Source organism: Nomascus leucogenys, chromosome 3 (assembly GCF_006542625.1).
Source record: "Nomascus leucogenys isolate Asia chromosome 3, Asia_NLE_v1, whole genome shotgun sequence".
Taxonomy (NCBI): Eukaryota; Metazoa; Chordata; class Mammalia; order Primates; family Hylobatidae; genus Nomascus; species Nomascus leucogenys.
Window position 1 is genome coordinate 133,586,942 of NC_044383.1, and position 21,584 is coordinate 133,608,525.

At 38.2% G+C, this 21,584-nt stretch overlaps 1 protein-coding gene across 1 annotated transcript in view; it reads left to right on the forward strand.

The window, feature by feature from the left end:
- The window catches only part of SAMD5 (sterile alpha motif domain containing 5), a 62,214-nt gene extending 49,970 nt beyond the window's left edge, over nucleotides 1-12,244 (forward strand). The window contains exon 2 of the mRNA XM_003255854.4: nucleotides 6,641-12,244. Coding sequence (XP_003255902.1) covers nucleotides 6,641-6,703 — 63 coding nt within the window. The 3' untranslated portion in view covers nucleotides 6,704-12,244. The remainder of the gene's footprint in view (nucleotides 1-6,640) is intronic.
- The last annotated feature ends 9,340 nt before the right edge of the window (nucleotides 12,245-21,584 follow it).

Genomic DNA, 21,584 nt, shown 5'->3' on the forward strand with positions numbered 1-21,584 from the left:
TTGCGCCACTGCACTCCAGCCTGGGCGACAGAGCGAGACCCCGTCTCAAAAAAATAAATAAATAAATAAATAAATAAATAAAGTTGGGTCTAGGATCGCCATCACATTGGCTTGTGGTAAGAAGTAAAGGTGATTATGTGAAAGTGTACATTCTCATCACAGTCACTGGGAGGTAGGCACAGAGGGAGTTCACTCAGTAAATATTAGCAGCCGTTTGCTGCTGTTGCTGGGGCAGGCAGGTAATAATAATCATAGTATGTTCTATAAGCATACCGTCATGGCAATTATATTGGTGATAATTGAAGTATGAGTTAGCAGATTAATGTTAATGGTGATTTCAAAGACAATTAGTATACAATAATAGATGATTTTCCTGTGGAATAGGTTGATGAGAGACAGAGACGGAAGGAGGGAGAGAATGAGAACTTTAAGTGAGCAGCCCAGGAGCCTGGTGAGAGCCAGGCAGCAGAAGTGTTGTATCAAAGACCCACCGTATTTTAAAGAACTGCAGTAGAGGTCAGACACTGGCGTTCAGCACACTCCGGCGTTTATGGCTAGTTCTGTTCTGGGCTTGTGTTGTGTAATTATAAGGCCTGTGTCTTGATCACATTTTGGATGGTATTTGGAGAACCTGAATCACAAGACAGAGAGAAAATCTAAAGGCATCTATCACTGTGATTCCCGACAATCCAATCGAAACCTGCCCTCCTGCAGCTGTCAAATTGATTTCCTGTCACAATTCTCTTGGTGGCTATTTTCGAATCTCCCCCCCCGTCCTCCTAGAAACTCTGCCCTTGCCCCTCTCATGGGCTCTTCTGCAGGTAGCCTTGGCCCATCAGAACTGAGAAGTGGTCCATGGCACACTCCCCCCCTCCCTCTCTCTCCCACTCACCTCCAAATGTGTGGGCCCACTGACCCATCTGTCTTCATTCCTTCTGATTTTGATGAGAAATTACCCCTCTCCCCTTTAAGACTAACTCCCCCCTCATCTACCCCGACCCAGGTGATAATTATGGTTCATAATTATCCCTTTGTTTTTTGCATTTAGTCTGTCTCCATGGAATCCTTCCACTCCGTCTGTAAATATGCCCAAGCTCCCTCTTTGTTCTTAAAATTACTGTCCTTTCCAACTACCAAATACCTCCTTAATCGTTCTATTAAACTTCTTGAAAGAGTGGTGACCTAGCCCCCACTTCTTGTTGTGATCAGCTGTTAATTATTAAATAATGGTTGAAAGTACAGTACAGAATTCCCAACGGTTAAATTCCCAGTCATTTCTTCCTGATTGAGATAAGGCATGGCCCTGACTCCAGGCGGTAAGGCGGCGCTGGCCTCAGAAGCAGCTGTCTCTGGGAGCACTGGCTGCCGCCTGCAGACCACAGCCCTGTGGGTTGTTCTTTTGTGTAGGAAGTTGGCATTCTCAGAAGTGTCAGTGATGAGTAGAGCAAAGTACTTTTAAGAAAGTAGGGAATTTGCATAGCTATGCAGTTGGAAAAATTGTAAAATCGGTTAATGCCCCAGGATAGCATAAACAAAGAGGCTTTTGTTTTTTAAACTCTGAATTTGTTTCTGATAGTTTTTTTCTGAAGAAAAGGCAGTAGGAAAATGTCCAGGCAGCCTCTCCACTATACTTTTCCTTTGCTGAAAGCTGCAGAGAAGTCATGAATGAAGGTTAGAACTTGTGTAGAAGCTGCAGAAAAGTCTCGAATGAAGTTTCGAACTTGTGTGGCCCTGAAGAGGCAGCAGGAAGCCCTGAATTTTTCTCTGGGAAGTAGAGAAAATTATTTCACTTACCAAGGACACACCTCGGAGGAAGACAGGACAGTGAGAAGAGTTTATAAGTAGGATGGCATTTGGGTATTTGCTTCTAAAGTAAAAAAAAAAAACAACAACAAAAAAGAAAATACATGTAGATCATAATGTGGATCATTCTAGAGTAGGCCAAACATTTTTCTCTACTATAGAATCTTAGAAAATGTACCCTAGAAAACTCTTTAAATAGAAAAAGAGCATATCAGGACACGTGTGTATGCCAGCTATTTGTATAACCTAACATTGCATCCTTCAGCCCATTGGGGTTCTGGATCCAGGCTGAGCCTTCCCCAGTATTAGAAGCTGAAGAAGATATGCTTAGAGGAAAGATGATCATTAAGACACATATGGGCTCAATGAACATATGTTATCATGTTTTCTTTATTGTGTAGGCAATAAAGACTATCTGACTTTCTAGACTAAACTTTTCCAATAGGAACTTAGTTTAGTGAAAAATTTTTGTGAAAATTATAGTAGGGACGATTCAATCGATCAGCAGTAGTAGTGGCTGACATTACGTACAATGCTCCTATAGGAGATATGAACAAATGTAAAATGTGGGGGTTTTGCCCTTGGAGAAATTTACAGTTACAGTGAGGCTCTCCACGCAAATTCCCACCTTTCTTGGTACTAGAGTAATAGCCAGTGTGACGTAGCTGAATGTTGGAAAACTGAAGTTGAGTTATGTCATGAGGTCAAAAAATCTTGTGTCTTGTCACCAACCACCCAAAGGCTCTGCTTTGTGCCCATGTGTTACCCAGAAGGATGGAAAGCAACACTCCTACCATCATCAATTTTTTTGTTACACAGTTGTCTCCCAAATTGTATGCAAATTTCACGTACTATTAATATACAGTCACCGGTTATATTTCTTCAGCAACCAAATATGGAAAATGTGTGTCAACTGGTTCTACAGCTGCAATTGAGCTACATCCTTTAGAATAATGTCACAATAGAGAAACGACTTCTGAATGGTGTTTAGCCTGCATATCACTCTGATTGCCTTTAATTAGGGGGAAAATCACAAGCTAAAAAGAGTAACAGACTTGAAGTCAGTTAAAAATCAGAGTAATCAACTGAGAAAAAAGTGCAATCTCATAAATCTTAATTTTTAACCATAGGGTAATAGTTTCTTTATTCATTGAATGACTTTTACTGCCTCTCCCTGCTTCTCAGATGAGAATTCTAACACTGATAGGGGATTTGGCATAGGAGAACTGCCTAGCCTCTGAAATGAAAGGTCCCTCAAACCCCATAAAAGCCTAGAATAAATGAAACTGAGAAAGTCACAACCCAAGAATTAGGTTTGGGTGGCTTGAATGTAAGAACTCCCTGATTGAGAGTGGTCTCAAAGTCAAAGGGGGAGAATAGACTAACTGATGTAAACCTTTTAGCAATGTTTTCCTAGAAATAGGGAGATAATAATTTGGCACACTACAAAGAAACTTCTGGCAATCACTTTAAAAAACAACAATAACAAAACCTTGTCTTTAAAAATGCAAAACGTTAGGGGTGTTAAGACACCAAAATATAACTTGGTATTTATTCCTGCAGAGGTTGGCTTTTATGAATTTATTTATTTATTTATTTATTTATTTTGAGACAGAGTCTCACTCTGTCACCAGGCTGGAGTGCAGTGGCTGATATTGGCTCACTGCAACCTCCAGCTCCCGGGTTCAAGCCATTCTCCTGCCTCAGACTCCCGAGTAGCTGGGACTACAGGCACGTGCCACCACACTCAGCTAATTTTTGTATTTTTAGTAGAGACAGAGTTTCACCATTTTGGCCAGGATGGTCTCGATCTCCTGACCTACCTTGTGATCTGCCTGCCTCAGCCTCCCAAAGTGCTGGGATTACAGGCGTGAGCCACCGTGCCTGGCCGGCTTTCATGAATTTTAAGAAGGGATCAATGCCTTTCATGATTTTTAGGTCAACCTAGTATGATAACCGACAAAGAAGACCGTGAACACATGTGAATAGATTATTCTTTTTCTTGGTGGAGTGAAGAAAGAGCTTTTATTTTCTTCATAGGGGTGTGCCTAATAATTTAGGGGGAAAATGAAATATGAGAAATGTGTGATACGTATGGGAACAGCTCTGTGAAATGCATGTTTGTCCACAAGAGTTGTCTTCAGCAGTTACCTCCTTCAAGCTTGTCAGAATTTTAAAACTGTTCATTTCTGTTCCACTTGAAGAGTGAGATCTATCAAGACCAGCCTCTGGAGTGCCACAATGTGATCAGCCAGAAAAGAATGGAGGAGCATTCGGCACAGGGAAATCACTGACGTTTCCTATGGTCATGAAGCAACATATGCTCCACTAATTATTGTTCTCTGTGACTGCTCTCACATCTTGAAACTCTCCATGACCCATTGCGGAAATCCTGTTCATCTGCCCCCCACCTACACCCTCAAAGAATGAAAGATAGCAGATTGCAAGGCTGGACTTGTTTAATGAATGTGATTTGTTTTTGTGGAATCAAAGGCATGAGAGGTTTTGGAGGCTGTTAGTTTGACACTAGATTTGTGAAATGACTTCATAGTCTACACCGTTAGATGGGTTTAATAGGCAGGCTGTCTTTACTTGCTAGATGATAATCTGTCCAAAGGCATTTTCTTTATTTTTCTATGTTTGTAGAGCAAAGTGACCTTTGAAGGTAGGCAGGATCATGTCTCTGACTTCAGGCAGAAGTCTGTTGAACATGGGGCAGACATGGAATCTTGCATTATAATGAGAATGTCTTCAAGATACAGCAGACTCCCTCTGTGGCCTTTTCTTTTCCTGGAAGTAGTCTTGCTGCCATCTGAGTGACCCCTAACACTATAACCTAAGACTTTTCCTGGATTTTTTTCTGACACAAATAGCTTGTTTTCTTGTACTCGATAGTAAATGCAATTTTTGGTGTTAACACCTTTTTATGTATTCATTTATTAGAGCATTAAAAATCAAAGTGTTGGCCGGGTGTGGTGGCTCACACCTGTAATCCCAGCACTTTGGGAGGCTGAGGTGGGTGGATCACGAGGTCAGGAGATCGAGACCATCCCAGCTAACATGGTGAAACCCTGTCTCTACTAGAAATACAAAAAATTAGCTGGGCGTAGTGGCGGGCGCCTTTAGTCCCAGCTCTTTGGGAGGCTGAGGCAGGAGAATGGCGTGAACCCGTGAGGCGGAGCTTGCAGTGAGCCAAGATCGCACCACTGTACTCCAGCCTGGGCGACAGAGCGAGACTCCATCTCAAAAACAAAACAAAACAAAACAAAAAACAAACAAGAAAAAACAAACTGTTACCTTGTTTATATTCAGGTACTTCCCTTCTCTACGGAATTTTCCCTCACTCCTCCTTCCTCCCTGCAAAAGCCCAACAACTTGGTTTGTTCAGATAGGTTGAAGATTACTTTTTTTGCAGTTTATAACAAGAGCTGATGTTTAATAGAGATGTTGGGTTGGATATGGCTTTCTTTTGGCGACTATTTGAATATATTAAATAGTAGTAAGATATCGTTACTTAGTATTACAGCAAAATAGGCTGATTCTCTGGAGAAAGAAACTTCGTGAGCCTGGATAGTAATACTTTCCATCTATTTAGATGTGATTGCCTGATGGTGTCACCCAAACTAATTAATAATGACATATTAGCTAACATACTGCCGTCAGCAGGTGGCTGTTTGAGCAGGGGTGAAAATGGCAGGTGCTAAAACAAATCGCTGTACCCTAGAGAAATGTACAGAATTCTTCTTTTAAAGAGTCCTGATGATGTCTGCAGTATGATTTTTATTTTTTGGGTGCTTACAAGGCTTGGAGAGGTTGCAGAGATAGAGACTAGAAAAACAAAACAAAACAAAACAAAGGAGAACAAAATTGACTTAACCTTTTCCAAAAGTTTTCCAATTCAATAAGCAAGCGGTTGAATCTAAGCAGCACAAAATTCCCAGGAAAGACTCAGGCATCCTTCTTCCTTCTTCCAGCTTTCCTTTTCTTCCTCTTCTTTGTCCATCTAGGTCTGTCAAGGGATTGTGGGCACACAGCAGAGCCATGACAGATGGGCAGTGCACTGTAATCTACTGCTGCCTTTTAGTTTCAGAGGGATCATTGTGACAATGAAGGGGTTAAAACTGTCAACACCTATCAGAGCTTGGAGATAATTAGTGTAATATAAACCCAAGAACTTTGATGGCAAAGACCACACAGCACATGAATTCGACTAGGTTGCTGCTTTGTAAGAAATACTTAATTAACCTCTTTCCAGCTCACGTACAACTATGGTTTTTACATGCCTATGTGAAAAAGTTACTGTTTATATATACAGATGATAATGGTTAAATATGATTGTGAATCATTTTTACTTTGGAAGATGCATTTCGATCTAGCACTTGCAGCTACAAGTTGAATAGATAAGTGCTCTTCCAGCATGAGATAGATCCCCTTTGGAATGTCTCACAATGTATTGACTGTTGCTCTAGTACTAACGCTGCTAACGTGTAGTACTGAGTAATGTGACTTAGGAATTCAAACTATTACAAGGTATATTTTTATCTAACCATTTTTTTAAAGTTTCCACCTCTTAGAAGGAACATAAAAGGAAAATAAAGTAGACCTTTTTAAACAAAATATAGGCTTTACAAGGATAAAATACATTCTTTTTTAATTAGCTTGAAAGAGAAAATTGATAGATAAGAAGCAAAAACTCTTAGGGCTGTTCTTCAAAAGTCCATGTGGTAAGCTGAAAGGGACAAGAATGACTTAAAAATAGGAGCAGAAATCCATGACGGACTAGGGGAAGAATGGGTAAAGGAGAACTTCAATAACCCAGATATGTTCAAATCCACAGGTCCCAATGGCTGGCATCCTAGAGTACTTAATGAATTGGCCGAAGTCATCACAGAACCGCTAGATATCATTTTTGAGACCTCGTGGAGGACTGATGAGGTGCCTGAAGACTGGAAAAGGGCATATTTAGAACCTTCTTTCAAAAAGGGAAATGGATGATGACCCTGGAAATACTCATCAGCTTAACTTTTTGCTTGGACAAATTCTGGAATAATCAACTTAGTAAACTGGGTAACTGGCTTATAATAGCTAGAAATAAGGCAGTGAACTATCGCACATAAAGAAGTACTGAGTTCATTTTTTAAGAAGATACCATGAGATACAGTCTTATGCATTTCTTGGCATTCTCCCTCCCATTCTTAATGAAAACAGATGAGGTTGGCTAAGGCGTTTGAGTCATAACTTATTTTAAGTACAATATAACAAAAAGGTAGATTTCTGACAGTAAGTAGTAATTATATTATTTCCAAATTTGCTTTTAACTTGAGAAACGGTAGCTTTAATTTTTGTATTCAAGCATACATTCTATTTCATTTCATATAGGACCATGTTTTCATAAGATATATAATTCTATGTAGAATAGTTTGGTGAAGGAATTCTTATTTTAATGTGCTTTTATATCGTTATTTTGTATATTGGTACAATGTTAAAGCTGATGAATTAAGGAACATCACCAAGAGAAGACAATTTCTTCTAACTTCTCTTTTTAAATTTAATCTGGCTGAGGTTTAGTATTAGGACTAATAAAAGTGTCTTGCTCTGACATGTATCAAGCAAGAGCTAGCTATTTTACTTCATAGCTAGTTTCTTACACTCTCTGGAGACTGCCAGGGCCGCAGCCCACAGCCTGTTCTGGGCTGCAGTGCTTTATCCCACCTTGCTCTCCAGGCTTCTGACTTCAGGCCTGTGGGGGCCGGGAGGTGGGCAGCCGCAGTGGCCTGAGGAGCCCTGTAGAACTACGGCCGAAAAAGAAAGTAGATTGAGGTGGGGGAAGGAAATTAACTTGAATCTAGAGTTTTTATAATTCTTATTGTTTTTGTGTTTGGATGCTGGTAGTTTTTTTTTTTTTTTTTTTTTTTTTTAAGACAGAGTCTCGCTCTGTCACCCAGGCTGGAGTGTAGTGGCACACTCTTGGCTCACTGCAACCTTCGCCTCCCAGGTTCAAGGAATTGTCCTGCCTCAGCCTCCTGGTAGCTGGGATTACAGGCACGCATCACCACACCCAGCTAATTTTTTTGTATTTTTAGTAGAGATGGGGTTTTACCATGTTGGCCAGGCTGTTCTCGAACTCCTGGCCTCAAATGATCCACTCGCCTTGGCCTCCAGTAGCGCTGGGATTACAGGCGTGAGCCATCACACCTGGCCTGGATGCTGGTAGTTTTATTTTCTGCTTAGAAAATGCAACCATGTTGATGGGACCAAAAACTTAGTTGAAGGAAGCCATGGCAAAAGATGTTGACATACAACAGGCTCCTGAGGCTGTCAGTTTTTTAGAGCTCCCATGTAGTACTGTGTTACGGAATCTACTACTTAGAAGTATGTACAAGATGTAAGTTCCCATCAGCACTGTCATGGTAAGAAGAATAAGAAACTCTCAAAGGAAAAGAAACTTACATTCACTTTTTCCTGGTCCATTTTGGTTCCTAAGAATAGATAGGCAATTAAGAAGGATATTAGGTTTCTAAGGGCAATTTTAACACAATACTGCTTTAAAAATCTGAAGTTTAAATAGTTTAGCTATTTCTGTAGGTTAATTCAGGCACTGACTAAAATCAGTCTCATTATTATATACAAATGTAAGGAAATTAAATTTTAAAAGCATGTATAGGTTGTCCTTAAACTATACAAAAGCTTGTAGTTTCAGAAGGATTATATTCCAGTCAACCTTTCCATCTTTTTTTTTTTTTTTTTCAGATGAACTAGCGTCTTTAAAATTCCTAAGATAGATTCTTTTGAGTGGTAGGGCGGTCTGTATAGTTTACAGATATAATTTATTGTGATAACAAATGGCTTCCTGTTTGACCTCATTTCCAGGTGTTGCATCTGTGGCCGATTTATTTCACAGATGTACATTTGCATATACTTGTTGAACTTTGCTAGGAAGGACTCAATTTTTGACAAATCTATTATTTTCCCTGTGGGCATTATGAGGCAATCTACTGCAATGGAAAAAGGGTTCCTTGGTCATTTCAAGTTTTATTTTCTATTTGAGTAATATCTAACTTCAATTATTTTGCCAAGTTTAAACCTTCTCTCTGTGTCTGCTGTTAGAATTTGAAAATAACAATGCTCTACTTAAAGTTAAGAGTCACAGCAAAAAAAAGCCAATGGATTTTAAAAAGACATCTTCGTTAAAGCTAGGGAAGAAAACTTTCAAGTAAGCAGAGAAGTATTGAAGGATGCCCACAAATTCCTTTGCATTAAAATCAAGATGAGGTAAGGGGTAGAATATAAAAGAAAGGAATTATTTTTACCGTGAATTGTATCTGGAGACAATTAGTCTTAGAAGGAGTAATTTTTTCGTGTTTTTCCTCTTTAAACACCAATAATATACTTAATTTTTGAATATAAAAGAAGTAGCAATTGACTAAGAATAAATATGTTATAAAAACTAGAGGATTATCTTGATTTGCATTTCCTAGAGCATTAAAAGAGATTAATTACAGACTTTTACTTGATAATATTGAGGAGTTTGGAGGGTCGTAGAAAAATTTTCTTTAGTTCATCTTAAAATTTAGGGAAGTAAAAAATGATTTTATTCACATAAAAGATTTCTGGGCATAGGGAAGGCAAAATGTTAAGGGCTCCTTCCTTACCCAAGTGGGAGCTGAACCAGTAATTGTGGGGAAAACTGAATTTATAGCAACAAAGGATAGTAGTTTCTCAACCTGGAGCATTCAAGCAATTTCTCAGTTCAGAGATATTTATAGCATCTTGGTGTTATGCAATAAACAATGACAACAACAAGCATTGAGCTTTCACTTTGGAGTTACTCAGATCTTAGTTTAAATTCTAAAATTATTCTAGTAGTATTTTCCTGTGGTGAATCTGTTAAGGATGTAAGCTATAGTGTAGCTTGGGGAATCATCTTGAACAGTTATGAAACTCATTAAAGCTTCTTTTCCCTTGTCTGTAAAATGGGAAAAATAAATACGTCTATAGTTCTTAAGAGGCTTAAGAGTTCTACGGCTTACACCCACATACAGTCCTTGGCTCAGGCTAGGCATGTAGCAGGTGCTGACTGCCTCTCTCCCTTCCCTTCTTTATTCTCAATTGTCTTATTTCTTCTTATGCAGAAGAGATTACCTTAAAGCTGACTAGAAAACTCAGACATAAATTGACATTTCCTTACCATTGCCTGAAACCCACTGAATAAGTCCCCTTTGATTTCTCTTAGGAAGGATAAAAAAGGCTACAGTACCTGCTCATCATAGGAGTTCAGTAAATATTTATTGATTGAATGAAAAGAATTTGATTTAAGGAAACAATAACACTCCATCCTGGGCAACAGAGCAAGACCCCATCTCGAAACAAAACAAAACAAAACAGCAAATTCATAAAGGCCAGCAGTTTTCAAGTCTGGGGAAATAAGCACATAGACAGATATGAAGGTATTTCATTAGCTGTCTTCTTTTTATGGCAGCTTCAGATTGATAAATTTGAAGTGCAAATGAGTGAGTGGCATATGTATATTTTCCTCTGATTTTATGACTGATTTACAAATTAGGAGGCAAATGGGCTGTTCCCCAGTAGCATCTTCTGGGAAGAATCCAACCAAGATACAAAGCAGATGATGGTGGATCAGCAAACTATTTTTTATGAAAAGAAAAACCAGATGTACCAGGGACTGGAAAGCACCTGCTTGAAAATTGATATGAGCATGTCTGAATTTTTCCCTTATAAGAGCCTGAGTATTGTAACAGGTCTCTTGCATGGGGGGTTGAAAAATAACAAAAAAAGTTAACATAATTAAAATGCTTGGACAAAACATTTGCTTTATATAAATTCTTACATGTAATATTTGATTAGGTATCAAAATAGGTTTAGGCAGGTGGAAGTTCTGAATTTCAAGGCAAATAAGGCATAAAAGGCGGAACATTGCATCTAGGGAAAATAAGAGAAATAAGTGAAAGTCTGACCCTACATTGCCAACTCTCAGACCAAGTACAAAGTATTAGGAGTTTTTTATATCAGCTGACATCTTGTGCTTAGAGTAAAGCCATATAGATGCACACATAGTTACTTTATTAAATCAAATAAGTTGTGCAGAGCAGAGCAAATCCATTAGGCTTTCTCTTTCAGAGTTTTCTAATTTTACTCTTATTAGCTCCCTCAGTTGTCATCAATTACATATGCCTACATCAGATATTTTACACTATCAGATTCTTTGATTAAAAAATCATCTTCAGCTTTACATTATTAATCTCTGAGGACATAAAATCAAATAACTTACTAGTCCATGATCATTAATTACTACTCTTTTAGATATTTCCATAAAAGGCTTAAAGGGAAAAAAAATGGTAGGTAGTTCAGAAAAAAATGGCCAGGCACGGTGGCTCACACCTGTAATCTCAGCACTTTGGGAGGCTGGGATGGGCAGATCATTTGAGGTCAGGAGTTTGAGACCAGCCTGGCCAACATGGTGAAACCGTGTGTCTACTAAAAGTACAAAAAAATTAGCTGGGTGTGGTGGTGCATGCCTGTAATCCCAGCTACTAAGGCAGGAGAATGGCTTGAACCTGGGAGGTGGAGGTTGCAGTGAGCTGGGATCGCGCCAGTGTGCTCCAGCCTGGGCAACAGAGTGAGACTCTGTCTAAAAAAAAAAGAAAAAAAAAAAGAAAAAATGAAGAACATAACCTTTCTACTTATGAAATAGATAATTTTTAAAAATTGTTTAAACTCCTAGAAATTGTTATTTTTTATTACTGCAGTTGAGAGATACGTTTTCAGAGGAAAACAAGAGGCTAAATTCCATGTTAAGAGCTAAGTAGTATTTTTTCCTTAACAATTTTGCCAAAATTTCTTCTACTGGACCAAAAGGAAATAAATCTACAATAAATCTACTTTCTAAATATTATTTAAGATGGGAAATGTCTTTTATAGGTATATTATGTATAATACCCTTAATTAGATGAATTATCCCTTATCATTCCAAAAACGAAATGCTGTGTTAAATATCTCCAGGGCAAAGTGGTATGTTGACTGGGACAAATGTTAGAAATTGTATTGTTCATTGCAGTTGTTTCCCTGTTACCCAAGCTTGTCAATGTTTAGAGATACTATATGGGTTGCTAAAGCCATTATACATAGAAAATTTCTGCCCCTACGGAAGTGTGTGCATGGGCCTTGGAAAATCTACATGTGTATATCTGAGTAGCGAAGCACAGATTCACTCTAATTGAAAGCAGCAGTTTGGTTTTGTAAATGTAATTGCAATTGACACTTTCTTTTTCCTTTCAGTTATTATTTTTTTTAAAGGACGTTATGAGAAGGCACTATGAAAAGCCTAATTGGAACAGCATTATGAACCATGTAATGTATGCCCATGCACACTGTGATTTGCAAACATGTCCACTCTTCAATAAATGTTACGGCTTTCACAGCGGTTCCGCCTTGGCCTCTTTTGTGATCTTCCACATTTTGATGAATGTGATGGAGTTTCTGCATTGTTTAAATTGACAATATGTAAATATTTATGGTACTATAGCATTATGGTCAGCATGGGAAATCAGAGTTCTAACTGGAAAGAAAGGAAAAAGCAGGTCTTCCCACACTGCACACCAAAGTGAAATAAATCCATCTTATGAGCTGGGATCCTTTGGTATGGTTGTTATATATGAGTATGTTGTAGCCTTCTCTTGTGTGATTCTGTGCCAGTCATGGTGGCAGTGGCTCACCACGGTGGGAGATGGGATGGTGGGGGCTGTCGGGTGCTAAGAGGAGCCGTGTGTGGAGTTTCTGTACATGTGTTTCTGCTGTGGTTCCTGCAGCCCTGAATCTCCATCACCTGAAATGTGTTGCGATTCAACTACAGATAAGCAATATTTCCGTGGTCATTAGACACAGAGTGCTGGATTTGAATCCCAGCCTTACTGCTTTCTGGCTTCAGGACCTTTGGCAAATGGACTAACTACTGTGCATGCTTAACACAGTCACCAGTCCCCAGACATTAATTTGAAGAAGTTTTATCACAGTGTTTTGGGTTTTATATAAATGTCATCATTTGCAATGATTTGATTTAACCAAATCATTTAATTTTAATCAAATCATGTGCATGTTTTTATTCCCACTGGATGCAAAATGAGAAGAAAGTAAATTTAAAGCAAAAAAAAGTATGGTAAATATTAGGAGAAATATGTACAAATTTGAATTTTAGAAATGAAAAGGACCTTAAGGATAACCTAGTCTGATTCATAAATTGTGTAGTTAAGAGACTAAGGTGCTAGGAGTTTGTGGCATGCCCATGATAACACCCCAGGTGGGTGGCAGATGATTGGCGTTCTTCCATATCCTCTAATCCTGTCTTTTGTCTGATGTTAAATCCTGGGAAGCATACCTAAAGGGTTCTGTGGCTCCTTCAAAAAAGACTCATTTTTCTAGAATGGACTTAGTTTGAACTTAGATCCCTGGCTTTTAAGATATAGACATAGCCCTTTTGTTCATAAACTAAAGCTCCAAGCTGCACCAGGTCTCTGCAGGGGCCAGCATTGTAGCTTGAAAACCTGATCTTTCAGCCTTAAAACCTTATGCTTCAAGTCCTCCTTGATCTGATAAGCATATTTAGAAAAGTTCATGATACTGGTGGACAGCCCTAAAATGTACTTTTTTAAAATAGGGAAATGTATGCCTGCAGTAAAGTTCACAAATAAGTGTTTGTTAAAGAATAGGATGGTTTATATCATTAATGAAATCACATCACATAAGTCAGCTTTTAAAACATCTTTCATCTGAATCTAGATAATGAATATCTTCTAGTTTCATTCCAGGCCATTCGCTGTCCCACTGAGGATTATTGTTTAATTTAAAAGAGGAATCTTGAATAATTTTAAATGAAAAACTTACTCTACCCGCACCCCGCCCCCTCGCCCACCTCCTAGAGTTACCCTGAGGACAGGGTACATTGATGTAATTATGGACACTTTTTTGACTAACTCGTCTACTTTAAAGTACATTCATGTACCAATAACAGGATGTCTGTGGAATCTCATTTGTTTCTTGGCTGAATAATAAGCACCAATTGTGAACACTGTATATTCAGTGTACATTGTTTTAGATCCCTTTAGCTCGATCAATTTAACTTCAACTCCATTTTGGAAGTTAATTAATCTACATAATAGCATTTGCAAAAATAGCCATTTTGAGTGAAGAATATACATTTAATTTAAAAAAATCCTTGCCTATCAATCAGAAGTCCTTATATCCAGTCTCTTGGTTTTCCTGGTGAGCAGAGCTGTCTAAGTCACTTCCTTTTACACCTTCAGTCTCCCATCTGCAAAAGTGCTCAGTGGACAGCATTGCTAAACACACCCTGTGAAAGGTTTGAGACACAGATGGGATCTGTGAATAACGTACAAGTTTTGTTTTTTTTTTTACGACTTCCACCAGGCCATCAGTACATCTGGTTTGTCGCACTGGGGTTGTTCCCCACTTGGTGCTTCCCTCATTCCTAGTGTATTATCTGGCATGGTGCAGGTGCTCAGTAGTATCGTAGAATGAATGAAGGACTAAGTGAACTTTCTCATAAGCCTAAAGAAACTGAATGCTGAGGTTATGTGAGATGGTTAGACAGGGCATTTCCTATTTTCAGGGAACCTGAAGGAACACTGTGGCTTTGTGTTGGAAGGATAGTGGCTTTCTCCCCCATACATGGGAAACCAAGTTTCTCCTTTTTGGAAGTTCACTTTATGGTATGATTTTGTTATTATTCAGATTTTCTGACTTTCCTGTTTACTTTTGTATAAAACCATAAATGCAAATAAAATTCAAAAAATAAAATTTTATAAACTCAATTAGGTTTTCTGTTGCAGAAATGTAGTAAACATTGTAATTTGTGAAAGCACACGAAAAATACTAAAATGTCACAGTGAGACAGGGTGTCACCCTGTCACCCTGGCTAGAGTGCAGTGGTATGATCGTGGCTTACTGAAACCTCAAACTTCTGGGCTCAAGAGATCCTCTCACCTCAGACTCCCAATGTTGCACTATTTGAATTAAGATTTTTTTTAGGTCATATATTCCTACTGCGAATTATGAGAGGGATATATGCAATTAAAACTAATAAGAATCAATTGATTTCTGCAATTATAGCTAATCAAACTATAGTTAATGTACTTAATCACATACATGTTAGTATATGGTATACTGCTAGACAAAATACCAAGACATTTTGATGTGTTCTGCACAAACCCTAATTTCCCTCTTAGATTACATTTTGGACACATCCCCTTTTAGATAGATTTGATATAAATTTGTGACCCATAATTTTGTCCCTGGAAATAATTATTTCTTCCCTAAAGGATACTTCTACCCTGTACCAAAGTAAAGGCAAAAAAGAGTGAAGTAGTTAAGAACAGTCCAGGGTCATTCAGACCTGACTTTGAATCCCACAAAGCTGCCGAGAATTACAATTGCTTGCCTTAAGAATGAGCTTGCAACTCTGCAGTCATTATGTGTCTTGTTTTCCTTTTCTTCCTCTGATATATACGGATTACATGGGAGCCAGAAATGGACATGAGAGCTTTGAAGTCACAAAAACCTGGATACAAATCCCAGTTCTTCACACCTGGCTGTGGATATTAGTCCATTCTCACACTGCTATAAAGATACTACCCGAGACTGGGTAATTTATAAAGGGAAGCGGTTTAATTGACTCAGTTCCACATGGCTGGGAGGCCTCAGGAAACTTACAATCATGGTGGAAGGTGAAGGGGAAGCAAGGACTTCTTCACAGGGTGGCAGGAGAGAGAAGTGCAAGCAGAGGAAATGCCAGATGCTTATAAAATCATCAGATCTCGTGAGAACTAACTCACTATAATGAGAACAGCATCAGGGAAACTGCCTCCATGATCCAGCCACCTCCCATGGGGTCCCTCCCTTGACACATGGGAATTATGGGGATTACAATTTGAGAAGAGATTTGGGCGGGGACACAGAGCCAAACTGTATCACTATGTGACCTTACATAAGTTACTAAATCCTTTCCAGTCTGTTCTTTTATCTGAAAAGTGAGGTTACTAATACCCCATCAGAGGGTTTCCGGGAAAACTTAGCAAAATGACATGTAAGATAATGACAGAGGATTTTGTATTGGAGGAACACAAGTCCTTACTACATGTCAGCTGGTCAGTAGAATGTGGAGAGTGGGAACAGAAAAGAAGTTTGTGACTCATTAATGAAAATTGTTTTCAAGATATGCTAGAGTAAAAGCTTACATTCATTACTCAATTACAAAACAAAAACATCAAAAAATATGGTTGCCAACACTAAAAAAAAAAAAATTTAATATGTGCCCAGGATAATTCAAAGCACTTTCCATGTATTATCCCATTTAATCTTTACAACAATCCTATGTGATTATTCTCATTTGACAGATGAGGAATCTGAGGTAAAGATGGTTTTTTTCATAATTTACCTAATGTCACACAGCCAGTAACCAAGAAAGTTAGAACTGGAATCTCAGCAGTGCGACTTTAGGCCTGTCTTCTTAACCTTTATTTATCTTCTGTGGGGACTAAACTTAATACAGAATCAAATGTAAGGATCACATATCAAGAAGTAGGACAGAAGAAGATTGACAAAGTTCTCATAAAAGACAGGGTGCTCGTGGGATGAGGAGACCAGGTGAAAATGGTGTCTTAGTCTGATTTGTGCTGCTATAACAGAATGCCTGAGACTGGGTAAAGAATAGATATTTATTTTCTCACACTTCTGGAGGCTGAGAATCCTCCAGCAACCCAATAAACAATTGTTGTTACTGATCCATTTTACAGGTGAAGAAGCTAAGGCACAGAGAGTTTAAGTACCTTAGAAAATTAATTTCTGTCATCTGTGATGTCCTTAGATTTATAAAACACAGACTTGCTGTATTAGCCATAACATGCATAAAGCACACTGCACATATTTGGTGACTGAAATGGAATCTAATTTTATTACACTGGTTTTTAATTGCTTTTCTCCTCCATTCCCCAAGATGTATTAAATTGCCCTTTGAAATAGCCTTACAGATTCTAAGAGGAAAATAAACTTTTTAGAATTTTAAAACTGGAATAAAAATAACTTCCTATTACGCAATTTGATTCTACCTGTTTTGTCTTATGTGATTGATAATCCTCATTTTTTAAAATTAAGAAAACCAGTAGGCAGCTTCATACCAATGCGCAAGATTTCCTACTGCCTGCAAATCTTCTCCTTCATGCCTAAATTGAAGGAATTTGTACTTTACAGTGATGAAATTCTTTTTTCTGTGGATCTTTGGGTGAGGCAAGCTAACATCATCTATACTTTTGTGAATCAATAACCATCCTGCTGGATGCATAACTTCTAGTAGTTCTTATTTTATAAAACTTCAATGTCCACATTAGAAGTATTCCTTTTAGAAAACGTTTGTCATTGCCCCTACCAATGCAAAGAAGAGTAATATTTATACACATGTTTAAAACAGAAGTTAATTCAATAATTTGATAGGTATAATTAATTAAAGCATAGTTTTAGAGAAACATTACAATAATTGCCTCAAATGTTTTAGCCTGTCTATCTTCCTTTCTTCTTTCCCTCATTCCTTTCTTTCTTTTTTTCTGTCTTCCCTTCTTGGAACTGACAACTAAATGAGTTGAATATATCTCTTTTAGCCCACAAATCCTATTCATCTGCTTTTATTTTTCTATGCTTTAATCTCCTTCCAAGTACATTTGAAGAATAAGTAAATATATTTTCTGAAAATCTTGGCACATTTCCTGGTTTTGAACGCAAGAGGAGAGAGTTGGCAAGTGATTTTTGAATGAAAATAAGTCTATACTTACACTTAAAATCCCCAGAGGCGTCATTGATATAAACCAAAATAGCCATTTTCATAAGGAAAATAGCCAGGTTTTATGTGTTTTGATGATAGAGTGTTTTTAAAAAGCATGTAGCAACTGAATATATATGTAAATCTAGTGTATAGTACTTCCGCATCACAAACCATAGCATAACCTAAACCAATAATTGGAAAAGAATAAACCAATGAAAGCTATATTCTAGAAGCAAGTACACTATTACAAAAGTTCAGTCTACCAAAATAACAGATCTGTTAAATGCAATTTTAGGAACAAGGCAAGGCTTCTTACTCTGCCATACAATGGAGAGAAGTTGAAATGCATTTACAAAGCCCACTTTTCAAAGTTATATAGAGTAGAGAGAATCAAGAAGGATAAGAAAGAGCCATGCATTTAGTTTACTGTCCATCAGAAGAGGTTTCTCTCTACTTTATAAATTTTTTGAATCTTGCCTTTGAATTTTTTGACTGTAATTATTAGTTGCTTAAAATTTATTTTGATACCATGCTATTTAGTTGTGTTGTTAGTAGAATGTTTTGTTTCTCTCTCTCATGTAATTTACCTGGCTTCATAAACAGGAAATAATGTTGAGCAACTAACATGTCATACCCATTTCCATTCCCACCTCCTTGAAGAAGAGTGATCCTAAGTTACAATAAAAACATGCTCTGACTAATGCTTCTCTCTGTTCACTTTTGTAGATAGTGAGGGAGCTTTAAAATTCACATCAGTTGTTAAAAATTCCATGAGAATATGTCTTTATAATAAGGGATGAATTTGTTCTTTTTGTTATTCATAAATAATCCTGAAGGATTATCTAATTGCAGAAAAAAATTAATTTTCTCTGTAATTGTCAAATTGATTATAGTAGACATGGAGAATGATAAACGTCAGTAGGTTGTAGGTCATGTTAGGTACTAAAATGCCTCAAAAACAATTTGGTGTTCATAATCATAGGAAAATATATGGCAGGTGTTAAAAGTTGTTTGTGGGTAATAATCATTTATATTTTATACAGGACATCAAAAGTAATATCTGTGAAGTAAAAAAAAAAACCAATCCACATTTGTTACAGATGATGAAACACACTGCATCAAAGGAAAGAAGAGTTAGACATGGGTTTGAATTTCTTTCTTCCACCTAAGTCCATGTGGTCTTGGGCAAGTTACCTTGCCTGTCTCAGGATAATATAAATAATTTACCTAGTTCTATGCATAGTAAATGCTCAGTAAGTGTTAGCTATCATAATCATAATTCGTGTACATATTTGATAAATATTAAGACTGTATGATGAACCAAGCCCTGACAAATTCCTAAACAATCCAGTTTGAGAACAACTGACTGAGCAGTATATCCTGCAGGTACTGCATTGGTCTCTGAGGGAACACAAGGAGGAATAAATAAAGGATTTACCATAAGTAGGAGGAGATAGCCATGCAGAGAACTTAATCTCTATCAAAACAGAGTGGCACCAGTGTCAAATAAATTCCTGATACATGCTTACATACTGGGAAGTAAAGAGAAGATATATATAACTGAGATGAACAGTTTTAAAAGATTGGTAGGATTTTGATGAGCATAAAGGGACAAGAGTACAAGGTGTTTTGTGGAAGAAAAGTGATTGGCCAGTGGCTTTGCAGTCTAGGCTGAGGGGAAGAATAAAAGCAAAGATACGCCTGTGAAAGTTTGGAAGCAGGCTTTGAATTTTTTTTTTTTTTTTGGAGACGGAGTCTCACTCTGTAGTGCAGGCTAAAGTGCAGTGGTGTGATCTCAGCTCACTGCAACCTCTCCCTCCCAAGTTCAAGCAATTCTCCTGCCTCAGTTTCCCAAGTAGCTGGGATGACAGGCATGTACCTGGTTAATTTTCATATTTTTAGTAGAGATGGGGTTTCACCATGTTAGCCAGGCTGGTCTTGAATTTGGCCTCAGGTGATCCACCTGCCTCGGCCTCCAAAAGTGCTGGGACTACAGGCGTAAGCCACTGAATCAGGGCCTGGCCCTGAATCCTTAAATGTTATACTGGGAAGGCATATTTTATTTTATAGGCTGGGTATTTTCCAACTTTCTTTAGGCTTATGAATGATGCCCAACATATTTTCATGCAACAAATATGTGTGGAATCCTTACTCTGTGCCAGGCACTGTTGTAAATGTTAGAACAAACTAGATTTAACTCCTACCATCATGGAGATTTTCTTTCTAGAGAAATATAGTGTGGGCAATTGAATGCTGGCTACTACTTTCTCCTTCACTCAGGAGGGAGTATCAAAATGCAAGTCCCTCATAATTTGGTTATGATAGAAAGAGTCTAACTTATAACAATGCACACCATGCACAAAATGTTGCTTTAAATATAGTTGTTAGCAGATTGTTAGTGCACTCAAAATCAAGGCCAACTCTGCTGAGTGTCTGGACCCCAGCACTGACAACTGCTGCTCAGGTCTTCCAGGAGGGCAGTAGTGTAACCTGAGAAAGAACCAGAGAATGTTAATATCAAGGCCAGTCTCAAGTTCCTCTGAACACTACCATTCCACCAGGTCAGGGACAACCTTTTCCTAAACTTCCCCTGACACCTCCTACTTATTTGTCAGACCTCCTCTTATGTCATAAAGGCCAAAGACATAGCTCTTTCCGTTGTGAATTCACCACTGGGCTTTTCCTCCCTCGTTATATCCTACCCCTCTTTGTTTTATTTGCCATTCTCATTTCTGTAATTATATTTGTCTAGACTAGCACTGTCAAATAGGACTTTCTGTAATGATGGAAATGTTCTATTCTGTGTTGGTCACTGGGGTAGCCGCTGGCTAGCCATGTGTGGATGCTGAGCACGTGCAATGTAGCTAGTGTGACTGAGGATTAGACTTTAAAATTTTATTTCATTTTAATTAAATAGTCATGCATGGCCAGTGGTAGCATATTAGCACAAGTCTAGATGTTCATGAAAATGTCCAATTCCGTGTTTTATTTCCTTGACAATATATATCTAGCGAATTCTTACATTAAGTTTATCTAGCTTTTAAAGACATACATTTCTTTTTTTGCAGCTAAACTACGATTTTTAAAAAAATATTCTCACATAGTTCTAGGAGCAGGAAAGTGGTAGAGAATTTCACTCTTTGTCTACACTTGCCCTTAGAGTCATAGCAGCAGCCAGGAAAGAGACGCTATGTTGGGGGTAAAGCTCTGCGGTGGCTTTTTATTTTAATCTACCTCTTGACATTCTCTAGCCAAGGAAAAGAGCGGTTTTTTCTATTTTTGTCTCTTTTTCTCTTTTCTCCAAAGAGGCTGCCTAAGGTAAGAACTGCAAGAGGAAAGAGGTAGCTCTGCTTAGATAACAGTGTACTTTAAACTGTGATGTGATCCCTCCTCACTGCTTCCTGTTGCTAATGGTTGTGGGGCGAAGGAGAAGGAGCAGACATGTATGGCTTGACAGGTGACTCCATGCATGGCACCATTCATTCATAAATCATATGCAAGAGAAAGAATACATTTGTAGAGCAAGGGGGATAATGGGATCCCTTTTGGACATGTTGAGTTTGAGGTCTTTATGTTGAGATATGTCCTTGGAAGTTACCTATATGTGTGCATTTCTGGAGAAAGATCTGTCCTGGAGATGAATGTTGGGGCGGGGTCATTGGTATGTGCTAATCAAGCCACAGGAAAGGATAAGATGGCCCAGGGACAGCGGGAAGAGTGAGGAGAGGATGAGTGATGAAACATAGCCAGAGCACCACCATTGAAGTGATGGATGGAGGAACAGGAAGGAGCTTTGAACCGGGGAGGAGGGCAAAAACCAAGAGAAGGCAGTCACCGAGGATGAAAGGGGAGACAAGTCCAAGATAAGGAATGTTCAACAATGCCACCTGCTGTGGGACTGTCAAAGTAATGGAAGGACTGCAAAGTATCCATTAGG